Source organism: Trichosurus vulpecula, chromosome 4 (assembly GCF_011100635.1).
Source record: "Trichosurus vulpecula isolate mTriVul1 chromosome 4, mTriVul1.pri, whole genome shotgun sequence".
NCBI lineage: Eukaryota > Metazoa > Chordata > Mammalia > Diprotodontia > Phalangeridae > Trichosurus > Trichosurus vulpecula.
Window position 1 is genome coordinate 79,248,986 of NC_050576.1, and position 13,289 is coordinate 79,262,274.

At 39.0% G+C, this 13,289-nt stretch overlaps 1 protein-coding gene across 2 annotated transcripts in view; it reads left to right on the top strand.

Moving 5' to 3' along the window:
- The window catches only part of RGL1 (ral guanine nucleotide dissociation stimulator like 1), a 156,905-nt gene that overhangs the window by 64,023 nt on the left and 79,593 nt on the right, over positions 1 to 13,289 (top strand). For both annotated transcript variants that reach the window (XM_036755958.1, XM_036755959.1), the window contains one exon: positions 8,262 to 8,339. In XM_036755958.1, coding sequence (XP_036611853.1) covers positions 8,262 to 8,339 — 78 coding nt within the window. The remainder of the gene's footprint in view (positions 1 to 8,261; positions 8,340 to 13,289) is intronic.

Below are 13,289 nucleotides of genomic sequence, written 5' to 3' on the forward strand. Positions count from 1 at the left end.
TCTTGATAGTAAAGGATAGGGAGAAGTAGAAAGATTCTTTAGCTAAAAGAAGACTATTGTATGCTACCTTCTCACTTATGCTCTGTTTACAAAATTTTAAGAACAAACTTAGTTAATTTTTACTACTCTCCAGAATTTAGGTTATTTGTAAAGCACTTTGAACTGAAAGGGGTCTGGCTGCTTTTAAAACTTATTTTTTGATGTTTCTAATCACAATGTTCTTATTTAATTTTTTCATTCTTATGACATATTTAAGCAAATTCGGGTCTTGAGTGTAGCATTGGACTAACTGCCCTTTGTTATTCAGTCTTGTCCAACTCTCCATGATCCCATTTATGATTTCCTTGGCAGAGATAGTGGTTTGCCATTTCCTTCTCCAGCTCCTTTTACAGACGAGGAACTGAGGCAAACATGTTAAGTGACTTGCGCAGGACTACATAGCTAGTATATGCCCAATGATGGATTTGAACCCATGAAGAGGAATCTTCCTGACTCTAGGCCCCAAACTCTATCTGCTGTGCCACCTAGCCACCCCTTAGACTTCTCTAGCTCTAATGAATAAAACTTTTTGACCTTTGGTTTCTCTATTGAGGTTGCCAGTAAGAGGGCCAGTTAGTGCCAGTTTTGATGGTTTTGTGTTAAGTCCAGGTTGTTGTTGTTTTTAAACGTGGGAGAGGAAAACAATAGTATATAGTGTAAACCAACAGGACATAATAATACTAACCTATTAGATATGCAGACAAATGCCACAAACTAGAAAGTGATTCCTCTTTACAAATAGAGAAGATGGAGATAAAGAAACTTGGAATGATTGCCTCAAGACCCCCTTGTAAAATGAACAGCAGTGCCCTTACTCCTAGTGCAGAGCCAAACTGTTAGTCCTAGGAAATCTCAAGTCTTAAAATTTATTCTTTAAAACTCTACAGACATCCCACAATTGTGCTCACACGTGGCACATGAATGCACACACAATATGTGGTACACACACACACACACACACACACAAAGTTTCTTTTACTTTTGCCTGTTTTTGCAGCAGCAATTTTAGAATGTTAGCAAGTAAAGTGTTTGGGATTAAAAACTGGAAATGAAAAGGAGGGTTTACAAAGAAGTCCAGGAGCTATAAGAATGCACAAAGTAGGCCAGAGGAAGAGAAACAGATGACAGGGATCTGGAGCGTAAACTGTGAAATCCTATACCAAGAATGATAGTGATCATGCTTAAGAAATGACTTTGAATTTGGATGTGAAATGGGATGAGATGGAGAGGGGATAGGAGAAAGAGTCCTTTTCTTTTTCCTTTGGCTAAATGTTAAACTATTAGTTCAGCTTTTTTTGGTCTTCATTTTAAAGGGTGGGGCTGTGAGTGTTGCTGAGGTGAAAGTACGGTTCTAATTATTAATGGAAATTAAACAGTATTTTGTAGCTATTAAATACAATAGGGAATCTTGGCTCTGCAAATGCACAGAATTTGTTGGTTGCTGTTTAAGTGTTGGTCACTAAGGCTGTTTCAATAATATGGAAATACACAGATGTTACAAAGCTAAAATAGACTCTGTAATGCTCTGCCTGTAGGCTAGGGGGGCAGCTAGCTATGTGACTATGGTCCTTCACATCTCTGGAGGTACCTGAGAAACTGTCTAATCTAACCCCTACTTGAAAAAGAATTCCCTCTACAGCTTTCCAACAATTGAACATTCAGCTTCTTTTTGAACTCCTCTCTTAGGTCTTGTCTAAAATTCTATGGTCCATTGACCACACCTTCCCCCTCAGTCTTTCCAGGCCTTTACTTGTTTAATAACAGTCTCCTCTAGGGAGGTCACAGAAAGCTCAATCCCCAGCCTGGAATCTCCTTTTCTTTCTTCTGTCACCTTGTCTTCTCTCTCTAAGTAACCACAGGTGCTGCAGGTAGCCATGTTCTTCAGGAGGGAGGCTTGGTGCCATGACACATTCCCCAGGCATATCTGAGTGGTGATATCTGACCTGGAGAACAGTCTTAATCAATTAATAAGAAAAATAGCATTTAGATAGTACTTTATAATAATAATATCATGAGATTTGTGTTTTTATTATTCATTTATTATAATAATAATATTTAGTTGTACAATATGTGGTACCTGAGAGTCTGAAGACCTGGCTCGAGTCCTCTTTCTATCAGTAACTGGCTCTGTGGCCCCAGGATATCACCTGACCTCTCTGGTCCTCAGTTTCCTCATGTATAAAACAAAGGAATCGGGCTACGTGGCTTCTGAGGTGCCTTCTGCCACCACCTTCTGTGCTCATTATATATCATGTGATGCTCACAATAACCTTGGCATTTAGGTACTATTATTATTCCCTTTTACAGATGAACAAAGTGAATCCTAGATGTTAGGTGACTCACCCAGGGTCACGGAGCTAACCCGCAAATGTCTGAGGCAAGGTTTGAACTCAGGTATTCCTGGCTCCAAGTCCCATGTGCTACCCACTAGACTACCTCACTGTCTTTAATGGGTAGGCTCCCTTCCCTCTTTTTTTGTTTTTATTTTTTAAATCTTATTACCGATCCTTAGGTTAAAGTCCCCATTTTCACCAAAGAATGTGCTGGCCGTACCAGACATCTACAGACAATTTCACCCACATGACCCCTGTTGAGTGAAGGTTGTGTTTCCCTTTAAAGTTGTTTTTTTTTCAAGCTTAGTTAAAATGATGGTTTTCGTAGGTCAGAGTTTCTTGGTCCAACTAAGCTTACCAAAAGTACAACTTCATAAATCATTGGCTTCTAGTGGGATTTTGCTATTCTTCTCACAGTCTCTGCCTTCCTAATAATTCCCATACCAGACACACAAACACAGACACACACAGAGCTTCTCTCACTACCTTGTCCTTGTTCCCAGCTGCTTTATTAGACCTTAGAAGAGCCTGTGGAGGCCTGCTGCATTCACCCCCCTAATCCTGCCTCCTTCATTCCTTAGAACTTCTTAGGGGGAAAAGCCCCTGTGCAGGGAGGCTCTCACTGAAGCACAGAATTCCAGAGCTGAAAGGAACCTTACTCCCTCTAGGAGACTTGCATTTGTTTTTTAGACTGGGTCTCCCTGTTTCCTTCAGGCTAGAAATGTAGCAGCCACATACATTCTCAGCACCAACACAGATGTGCCATGAATTCTGATCTGCTTCATTTCTAACTTGTTGGTTTGCCCCTCCACAGGAGCTGTATTTCCCCTACTCTGCTATGATGCTGGATTCAGTGGTGCTAGACTCAGTGTGCATACCCTCCGTGCCTAGCCCGTTGAGGCCCAGAGCTCGAGCTGTCAGCCACAGGTTGTCCAATTGTAGGGATTACTACCCCATCCCATACTTTGTATGATTTTTGAACAACTAACTTCTCCACAATTAATATACATTTTATTTATCTCACATTGGCCCCAATAAAATCAGCCCATTTCTTTCTGAGTCACAATTTTATGCTTCCCCATCAGAAATCAGTTAAACATTACCACCCCTTCCATTATTATTATGGTCCAGTAAATAATTACTCAGAACTAAATTTTGCAACTTCTTAGTAGAAATTTGACATCCTGGGTGGCAATAGGGCATGGTAGAGAAAGCACTGGAGTGAGAGCCAGGAAAATTGGGTTCTTTTTCTCCAACTTGGCTGTGTGACCATGGGCAATCACTTGACCTCTCTGAGCTTTGTTGCCTTCTCTGTAAACTGAGGGGGTTCAAAATGATTTCTAAGGTCCCATTCAGCTTCAATTTTCTTTGCTTCTGTCTTTCTTGTGTCTCATTGGTTAACAACTTTAATAACATTCTTTCCACTTACTGGATAATTATATACAAAGCCAGAATTTCAGAGAATTTATATTTTTATTGGAATTTTATGACTTTAAGGTGCCCAGTTTGTGACTCATAAACCTTTTTAAGAAGTTGGAGCTTCGATGTTTACTTCTGGGGGAAGTTTGGAATGGATTTTTTGGGGGGAGGTCATTTTGACTGTTCTATTCTATAAAACAAACCCAGTTTATTTACCACACTAGCTTAAATGAACTGAATTTGACTTTGAGTTTGTGGGGAATCTATGAGTAGGCCCAGAAAAGCATCAAAGAAACTCTGATTCACCTGAAAACACTGCCAGGGTATGACTCCAAGGTGGCCTGAGCTCAGAATTCAGAACTCCTGAACTCGTTTGCCAGATTTCATATGATTTGATTTGAGAACTTCTGCCACTTCCAGAGAATATTAGTTTGTTTCCATCTGGGAGATATTGTTATCATTCATCTGTGAAATTCTTTGAGAGTAAAAAGACATTTATAGTGATAGAAATAATGTGCAGGTAACTGAGAGTGGAACTCTGGAAGACTCAAACTTCAAGGTGCTTCCCACTTTTCACCTTTTCCCTGCTCATAAGATTTCCCTTAAAATCTTGGCTCTGTGCTTCTAACTTTCTCTGCCTGCATAGACTGTGTTATTAATATTGCCAGTACATCTGTGTAGTTTAGCCTAATGAGCATCTGGTCTAGAAGTCACAAGTCTGGGGTTTGAATCCTGGTTCTGACAACTGTTGACCTGTGTAACATAAGACAAATCACTCAATTCCTCTGAGCTTCAGTTGCTTATGCAATGAGAAGAGTGTGGATTTGGGGGTTAGAGAGCTTGGATTTGAATTTTTCCTTTGCCACTTAGTACCTACATGACCTTAAGTGTGTCATAGTCAATCTGAACCTCTATTTGTTCATATGTAAAGTGGATGGATTTTACACCTCAATTCTCTTCCAGCTCTAAATTTGTAATGACATGATCTGGAAAATGATTGCTTTGGGGGAGCAAATGAGATAAGATCAGGAAAACTAATGCTGTGAGGAACAAATGGGACAACACAAATATTAAAGCACCATATATGTATTAGCTATCATTATATTTACCCAACCCATCTCTCAGGACTCCTAGGACTAATGTCAGTTCAACAAGCATTTATTCAGTGGCTACTGTGTGGCAAATCACTGAGGCAATGGGAATGCAAAGACAAAAATAAAATAATCCTTGCCCTCAAGAAGCTTGCATGTATCAGGATATGCACAATATATAAAAATAATTTTGAGGGGGCATTAGAAGCTGGGGGTATCATTTAAGTCTTCATACAAATAATAAGTAGCAGAGTAGGGATTTGAACACCAATTCTTCTGTCCAGTGCTTTATCCTATAGACAAAGTAGCTCCCCAAGTTGGTGTTTGAACAGAGAATAGGACAGAGTTCTAGTGAAGTCAGGGAGCTGGAAAACTTGGAAGCTCTTGCTCCAAATACCTCTTCCAAGAAAAGTGTTTGGAGCAATTACATAATGTATTGATTTTTCTGATAGCTGTTTTTCCATTTATTTCTACTATGGCTAACTCCATCGAGGGGCTAAGGCCCCTTTGTCAGAAGCCCTCACTCTAAAGAAAAATCTAAAATATATATACCCAACTCTGTTACTTGAAGAAAAATCGAATTATTTAATTGATATAATTCATGAGTTATAATAATTAGATAAAAAATTTACTAAGGATTAGATAGACAACATCACAGCTTAATGTAGCAATCACATTTTCCCTCCATAAAGCCTATTTGGAGACAACTTAGGGACATTCTTCACAATGATAGTGGTCAAAGATAGATTCCCCAAGCACAACTGTATATACCTACTTGGCAAAATCATTTCCTAGTCCCTACTTTGCCCACATGGAGGAGAATAAACCTTCCTCTAATGGGTTCTTTTGCCCATGAGATACACCTGGAAGTCCTGAAAGTCCACCACATAACAGCTGCAGAAATGAACAAAGAGGATGAGCTAGGGTGTGTAGCCATGGAAAATGTCTCTGGGAGGCCAATAAGGCCAGAAGGCTGATGATCCCTAGAGACAAATAGGTGGATTAAGGGAGTCTGGGGGCTAGAACTGGACCCAGAAGTCTGTACTGGGACATAGCAATCTGAGGTGGAGCCAGATGGACAGGCATTAAATCAAGCCAGAAGGGAGACTTTTATTTAATAAAAGATTTTATATCCTAGCAACAAGAGACCATAAGGCTATTGGAGCCTTAACATTATTAAATGGAAGAGAGAAGAATGCTTATTGTTTATAGATAATTAGAAACCAGTGATAGAAGCCTTATTATAAAGGCCTTGGGACAGATTATGAGGATGTCTAACTTTATAAAATTTCCAAATTCATCTTAGATAGGATGAGAATCTGAACTAACATCGTAACTACATGAAGGATTAGATAATTTAAAGAAGCTGAAGGACTTAGAATTAATTTATCCAATGCTGTCTCTTATGAATAAAAGTTAAATACTTGTAAGTATAATATTCTTACATTTAAAAGGAACATTGACCATCTTAGGAGTACATTTTGGGTGATATTTAATATACAAAATTTGGAATTTCTAATTTTTGCTAAGGGAATTCATAGCCAAGTGGAAGCAGAAAGTTAAATTATTATTGAGTGAATTTGGCCTAGATTTATCCTGCTTGATCCCAAGACAAGTATCTGCTTTGGGGCTTTAATGGTCCAGATAGTCTAGTTTTGTGGCCCAATTCACCAAGTACTGACTCGGCTCACAGCCTCTAGTGTGGTACATTTGCCCCGTGGGGGTATTAATGGCCTTACAGTTGTGTCATTGACATTATCGCCTCCATCATCATTGCCTTTATTATGCACACTACCACCCAGGACACAGAGAAAAGTCGTGCCACCTGCTCCTTAGGAGCTTATATTTACATACGTACTAGCTATATGACCCTGGGCAAGTCACCCAACCTCTGTCTGCCTCAGTTTCCTCCACTGTAAAGTGAAGATAGTTTTAGCACCTACCTCACAGGGTTGTTGTGAGGATCAAATGAAATAATATTTGTAAAAGCACAGTGCCTGATATATAGTAAACACTTAATAAATGGTGGTTCCCTTTCCCTTTATACTCCAAAGAAATCAAACTAAAGCAGTTTGGTGTGTCCAGAATGACTTTATTTGGGACTCATTCAAGATGGTAGAGTGGTGGCTAAGGAAACTGTTGCTGTTTTCCCTTGAACATCTTGGGACTTATAGGGCTCTCAATTCTAATGTCCCACAGCAGAGGTGTCAAGCACATTGAGGCACTGAGCCAGATTAAAATGTAGTTGGGCAACATTTAATAAAATAAATACAAATATACTCGAATATAGTTAATGTTAATATGTGGTTTTCTACATCAATATGTGCTAACAGGGATCCTTATATAAGTTTTGGCACCCCCCAAGTTCTATTTATGTTTGACACCACTGCCCTACAGCATGCCTCAAAAGGCTTAATAAGAAATCTTATGTCTTAGAATCATCATGTGCTTCTTTTGCTAGGAGGAAAAGAACAGCTGTCTTCTTAGGTACCTTCATTTGCTGAAGGAAATAATGTGGTTTTTGTTTTTTTTTAAAATAGAACTCAGTTGATTTTTTTTATATCACCTGTACTTCCCTCTGTCTGCTTCCCCCTTCATCCTTCCAGTGAACCATACCTTACAAGAAAGATTTTTTTAAAAGGAAGGAGGGAAAAAAAAGGAAGAGAAAAATCATGAGAACTAATCAACACATTGAAAAAAAATCTGCCACTGTTTGCATTGACATTGTCTTCATCATCATTGTTCACAGATACATACCACTGTACCCCTGAACACTGATTTCTACAAAGCGACGGGGGTGGTGTCTTCTTAGATACCTCCTTTAGAACCAAAGCTTGTTCTTTATAACTTCCCAATATTCAGATTTTATTCAGTTTTGTTATTTTTATGTGGTTTAGTTATTATGTATATTGTTTTCTTGGTTCTGCGTATTATACTTTGTATCCAGTTATATAAGTCTCTGCAGACTTCTTTGTATTCATCACGCTCATTATTTCTTATAGTACAATAACATTTCCTTACATCCATATGCCACAAAAATGCAGTGTTTAAAAAACAAATAAATAAATAAAATAGCTCAGGATGTAATTGTGTCCGTAATACCATTAAGGTAAAACAACAAAATTGAGGTAATCACATATTCTGTTATATAATTCAGATATGTTTCTCGAAACAGTTTTAAGTATAATGAGGTTTTCACAGCAACCAACTATTATTATTAAACTACTTAGATGTTTATACATGGATCCATAGTTCTACACAACAAGTCATAGTTCAATATCCTTTAGCAATTTTTTCCAAGCATACCTGTCATTCTGTTACACAAATTGGGTTGAGTTCTTTTCTGGTGCCAGTTGAATGTGTTGATTTTGTCATACAGGTATGGCAACCTGAAGAGCCCAAACTGTGAAGAAGACAGAAGCCAAAATTCATCAGAATGCAAGACAGTGCTCAGGAAGTAAGTATGGTGCACTTAAGACTGATATAGTGAACTTTCAGCCAGGAATGGAATGTCACCACGTCACCACAGCTAGTTTTTTCTCCTTGAAACTATAGTGTGATTTTATTTTTGGCTATACCTAATGATGTAAACCAGAATGTCTGTTGTAACTGGATAAGGGTTCATCTTGGGGATAAAAGTATAAAGTCATGGACTGGGCATTAGCAAGTATTCACTTCCTCTATCTGTGATCTGGGGCTGGGATGGGGAAATCAGGTAGCTTTTAAATGAATTGGGTCTTGCAGTAAAACTTCATTATTTTGGGGGGGGTTCTTAAAATGTGCAGATCATTGGGTTTATCTGTATTCAGATGTGAGAGTCTTGATGCATTCCAAAGCCATAAATCGGTTTTGGATTGTATGCACTTTGGGATTAGCTGTGCCACTGCCTTGCTTCCTTTAGCGTGGATTATTAAGGAATTACTGTGTGTTATTAAGGAAAATCTTGGACAGTTGCCTTACAGTTTTCTTATTTGTAGAAGTGCCTTTCCTCCATTTCCCCTCTTGTGCTAGAATGGGGAAGCTTGATGTCTGAGGATAACTTTAAATTTCTGAGATGGCAGATACCACACTGACATGTTTACAAATATAAACCCCTTATATATCACAAACTACTTCCCTCAACCCCCAGCTTTCCAAGAACAACAAATTTGTACATTTTATAATACTAGTCTATAAGTTACTAGAATGTATAATTTATGAAATCAGGGGCTTTATCTTATAGACACTTTATATCTTCCTTAGAGTCTAGCCCAGTGTATAGTACACAGTAGATGCTTTGTAAGTTTTGTTGAATGGATGATGGTAATAAAGTGGAGATAAACCCCACAAGGCTTTAGAGACTGAAGATGATGAAAGCTTGTTCCTTAACCTAGAGTCTGAGTTCTCTTCTGTGCTTTAACACCAGAGTTATCAAAAAACTCTGTCTTAATGAGCTTAGCTCCACCTTGAAACTAAGGTTTGTAGAAATTTAAGACACTTTTTCTTCTCTGTAGAAATACTGTGAACACTGAGATATTGGCTAAGCAAGGGTAGAAGATTCCTTCAAAATGGTTCCAGCCATAGGAATCCATATATCCAGATGACTTAGGCTTATGTACTATCCAGAGTGATAATTTATTCAGATAGCCAGGTATCAGGATAGCAGTGTTAAGAAAAATGCCCAGAGATTTTCAGTCTTCTCCTGTTTATTTTAAGTGCAAATAGGTTTCTGAAAGAAACATTTAAGAAAATGGACTATGTGGTATGGCCAAAGTCATATTCATTATTTTTAATGCCGCATCATAAAACTTCATTCAACTTCATTGTATCCCAGGAAAATTGACCATCAGCTCCAGAGTGAACTGCTAGGTTATAAAGTACTTCATATTTTAGAGCAAGTTGAGCCATTAACTAATAGTCCTACAATAGCACCTGTATGAGGTCCACATTATCCAAGGGCTTTGTTCCTTTCCCAAAACCTCACAATGAGTCATTGGTAGGAAGTTGGAGATGTTTTTATGCCTTGCTGTAGTTTGAGCTGCTTTTCTAAAAGTGTCTTATGGAAGTATGTTGCTTACAGATAATTCCTTTATATTCTAAAACAAGTTAAGTCTCCTTCTAACCTGACCCATTTGTTCTGCTATCTCCATTTCCAGCTCCTTTATCTGGCCTTCTTTTATTACTCCATCTTGCCTCACCCTCATATGCTGCCCTTCTCAGATTCCTTTTGTTTCTGGGGTAGTTAGCCAGTTATATATCCCTCAGACAAGAAATGTAGGAACGTGTACGCACCCACTAGTATCTGAGGTGTTTTGAGATTTTGTGTCCCTGGCCTCTGCTGTCCCTTACGCAGCAGCAAGTGAAGGCCTCTCATTAGGGGTGACAGTGCTAGGTCTAAAAGTCATGCACACAATATTTACCTTTTATAGTCACAACACGTACTATTTTTAAAAAAATTAGAGTGCTTCTATTCAGAAATAGCTTTTATTTCTATGTCACTGAACCTCAATGACTTATTAGAACAGTCAGTTAAGATTACAAACTGTGGTAAAATGTTGAAGATATTCAGAAGGTGCTAATGCAGCATCAAGAGTGGGAGCTGAGAAATCTGGACCACAAACAAGTTGTGTGCCATCAAATGGATCATTTAACTTCTCCGTGCCTCAGTTTATCTAACTTTAACATCTTTAACATCAGGGAGTTTGACTGGATAGTTTCTGAAGTCCCTGGTGGCCTGATTCTGTCTGCTTACATCCTTAACATGTGGCTAGGTAGTAATCCGTTAAGTTCCTTCTCCCCTTTCTTTTATAAAGTTATGCATCATATAGTTCAGAAGGTGGCCTACAGAAGCAGCAAAGGCCTTCTAGCAACGAGGATAAGGCATTTGTTGAAAATTAAGCCTTTTTTCTAGGCTGGTTTCATTTTCCTTCTTACACTATTCTATCTGTGTCTCTCCTGTAGTGTCTTTTCTTGTGAATGGACTCTGTAACCATTTAGCTTAAAACACAAATATAATCTCCTCAGCTTGGCATTTAAAGCCCTCCAAAAATCTGGCCTCAGACTGCTTTTCCAGATTTATTTCACAGTTCTTCTCTTTTTTGAACTCTATGTCCCTATGGTCCAGTCAAACTGGCCACTTGCTCTTCCATGAACTTGACATGCAGTCTTCCACCACCATGCCTTAGTATAGGCTCAGCTCAGGAGCCATTTCCTATAGAAAGCCTTCCCTCATCCCCCTGTTTTATTTTTTATTTTTTTTTATCCCCCTAACTGTTGATGCTCTCTCCTTCCTTGTGTATGGGTGTATGGGGTGTATTGGTATTCAGGGAGGATTAGCACCTTTTCTGTGAGGGCTCGCCAAGCCCTTTTCAGGGCTGTTCATCCACCTTTGGCATCCACCTGGCACTTAACTCTCACCTGTGGTTCCAAGAAGCTGTAGCATGTGCAGTGGCCACAACCAGGTAAAATCATCTCTGCAGATGGACTCAACCAGGTTGAAGGTAACCAATGGGCCATAAACCTGTATGTGAGTCTGGGGATGTCCACCCCAAGCATGTGAAGACTTCCCCCAGTGGAATGGGGAGATGAGAACAATTTGTTCCAACAGGCATGAAGGCAACTGAATCAGGGGCTTAGAGCTTGGTCAGACACAGAAGACTCCAAGGTCATCCACTGCATCTGGGGTCATCGCCAGACATCCTGACTTTTGTCTTGCCACTGGACTTTGATGACTCTGGAAGAGAGTGAGGCTCAATTCACCCCTGTGATGTCATTGGTCCTCTTGGAAAGTGAAGGACAATGACAGTAGTGCTGTCTCCTTCCTCAAATTATCTTGAAATGACTTATCTGTTTAGATACTGTATTATCCCTCCCACACCCATTAGAATGTCAACTCCTTGAGGGACTATTTTTCTGTTTGTTTTTTGTCTTTATATTCCTACATCTAACACAATGCCTTAAGCATTCTAGGGATTTAATAAATGTTTGTTGAATTAAATTTGAAGACAAGCTGAAAGTAGACAGGTTCTTTGCCTTGCTCATCAGTGATCGTGATACCATAATTGATTGTGGCTGTCACATACACAGAGCAAATGAAGATTTTTGTCCCATGGTAAGCAAGGGCAACATTCCCATTGTTTTCATGTGGATATAAATCCATACTCTTGGGATTTCAGGTGGGGAACAGACAGCAGGATTCAATGAAATCTTAAGGAGTAAAACATCCTGTTTGAGGTTAGATGTCTCCAGAAGAGCAGACCAGAAAAATAAACACTGAATTGGGCTTGACTATAAGCAGAAAAATGTCTAACTTTGGGGTGTTTTTCTAGCATTTGCTTTTAAAGCATAGAGCAAGTGTTGTACCATATAAAGGCTTGTTTGCTTTTGATGTACAAAATATTCTACCTACAGGACCTTATTAATTCTCGTAACATATCTCTGAAGTCCTTAGTACAGCTGTTACCATTAGTTTCTTACAGATGAGGAAGCTGAGTATCAGGCATCTAAAGTGAGTTTCCTGAGGTCCGGAACTAATTAGTAGGAGAGCCAGGACTTGAAAATAGGTCTTGTGACTCCAGTTTTTCTACTTGAAAATTGCCACTCAGTTAGAAAGTTAATGCTTCTCTTCTAAACATGGACCTCTCTGTAAGAGTATGCTGGATAGGAAGTTAAAAGGAGAAGGAACAGATGTGATCCCGTAGAAGCTTACCACTGCACAGAAGCAGCATTCAAGATGAAAGATTGCTTTCTTATGTCTTAGATGAAAACGAACTAATTCATTTTAAATATTTAAAGCTATATCAAAAAGCCTCGCAAAGATTTGTAATTTTAGTCCATTTATTCTCCTTTTGGGGATATATGCTGTATCAGAAAGCTTTAAAATGATCTGGCTAGAGCAAGAATCCTCAAATGCTAAAGAAATCAACTTCCAGGCCTTTGGGATACTAGGTTCTATGCCAGATATTGGACTCTGGTCTTGAGCAGCCAAGGGATTGGATATCTACAGGGTTGAAGTCCCTCTGTCTTAATTTCTATCTAAACCTTACCATTCTCTGTTATAGGAACTTCTCCCCAGAGTTACCATTTCAATTTTACAAACATTTATTAAGTCCCTTCAATGTATACACTTAGCACTAGGCTAAGTTCTGGGGACACAAAGAAAGGCAAAAGCCAGTCCTTACTCTCAAGGAGTTCGTGGTCCAATGGTGGGGAAGTGAAGGACAACATGTAAACATTATCTGTATGTATGTATATATATACAGATTGGATATGGGGCCGGGGCGGGGGTGGTGGTAAGAAAGAGTGAGGAATGGAGGAAGATACCAAGATGTAAATCTTGGCAGTAATAAGGCAGATAGAAAAGTGGGAGGGTTTTGAGGAAAAGATCACATTTTAAACATGTTGAGTTTAAAATGCCCATGAGACTTCC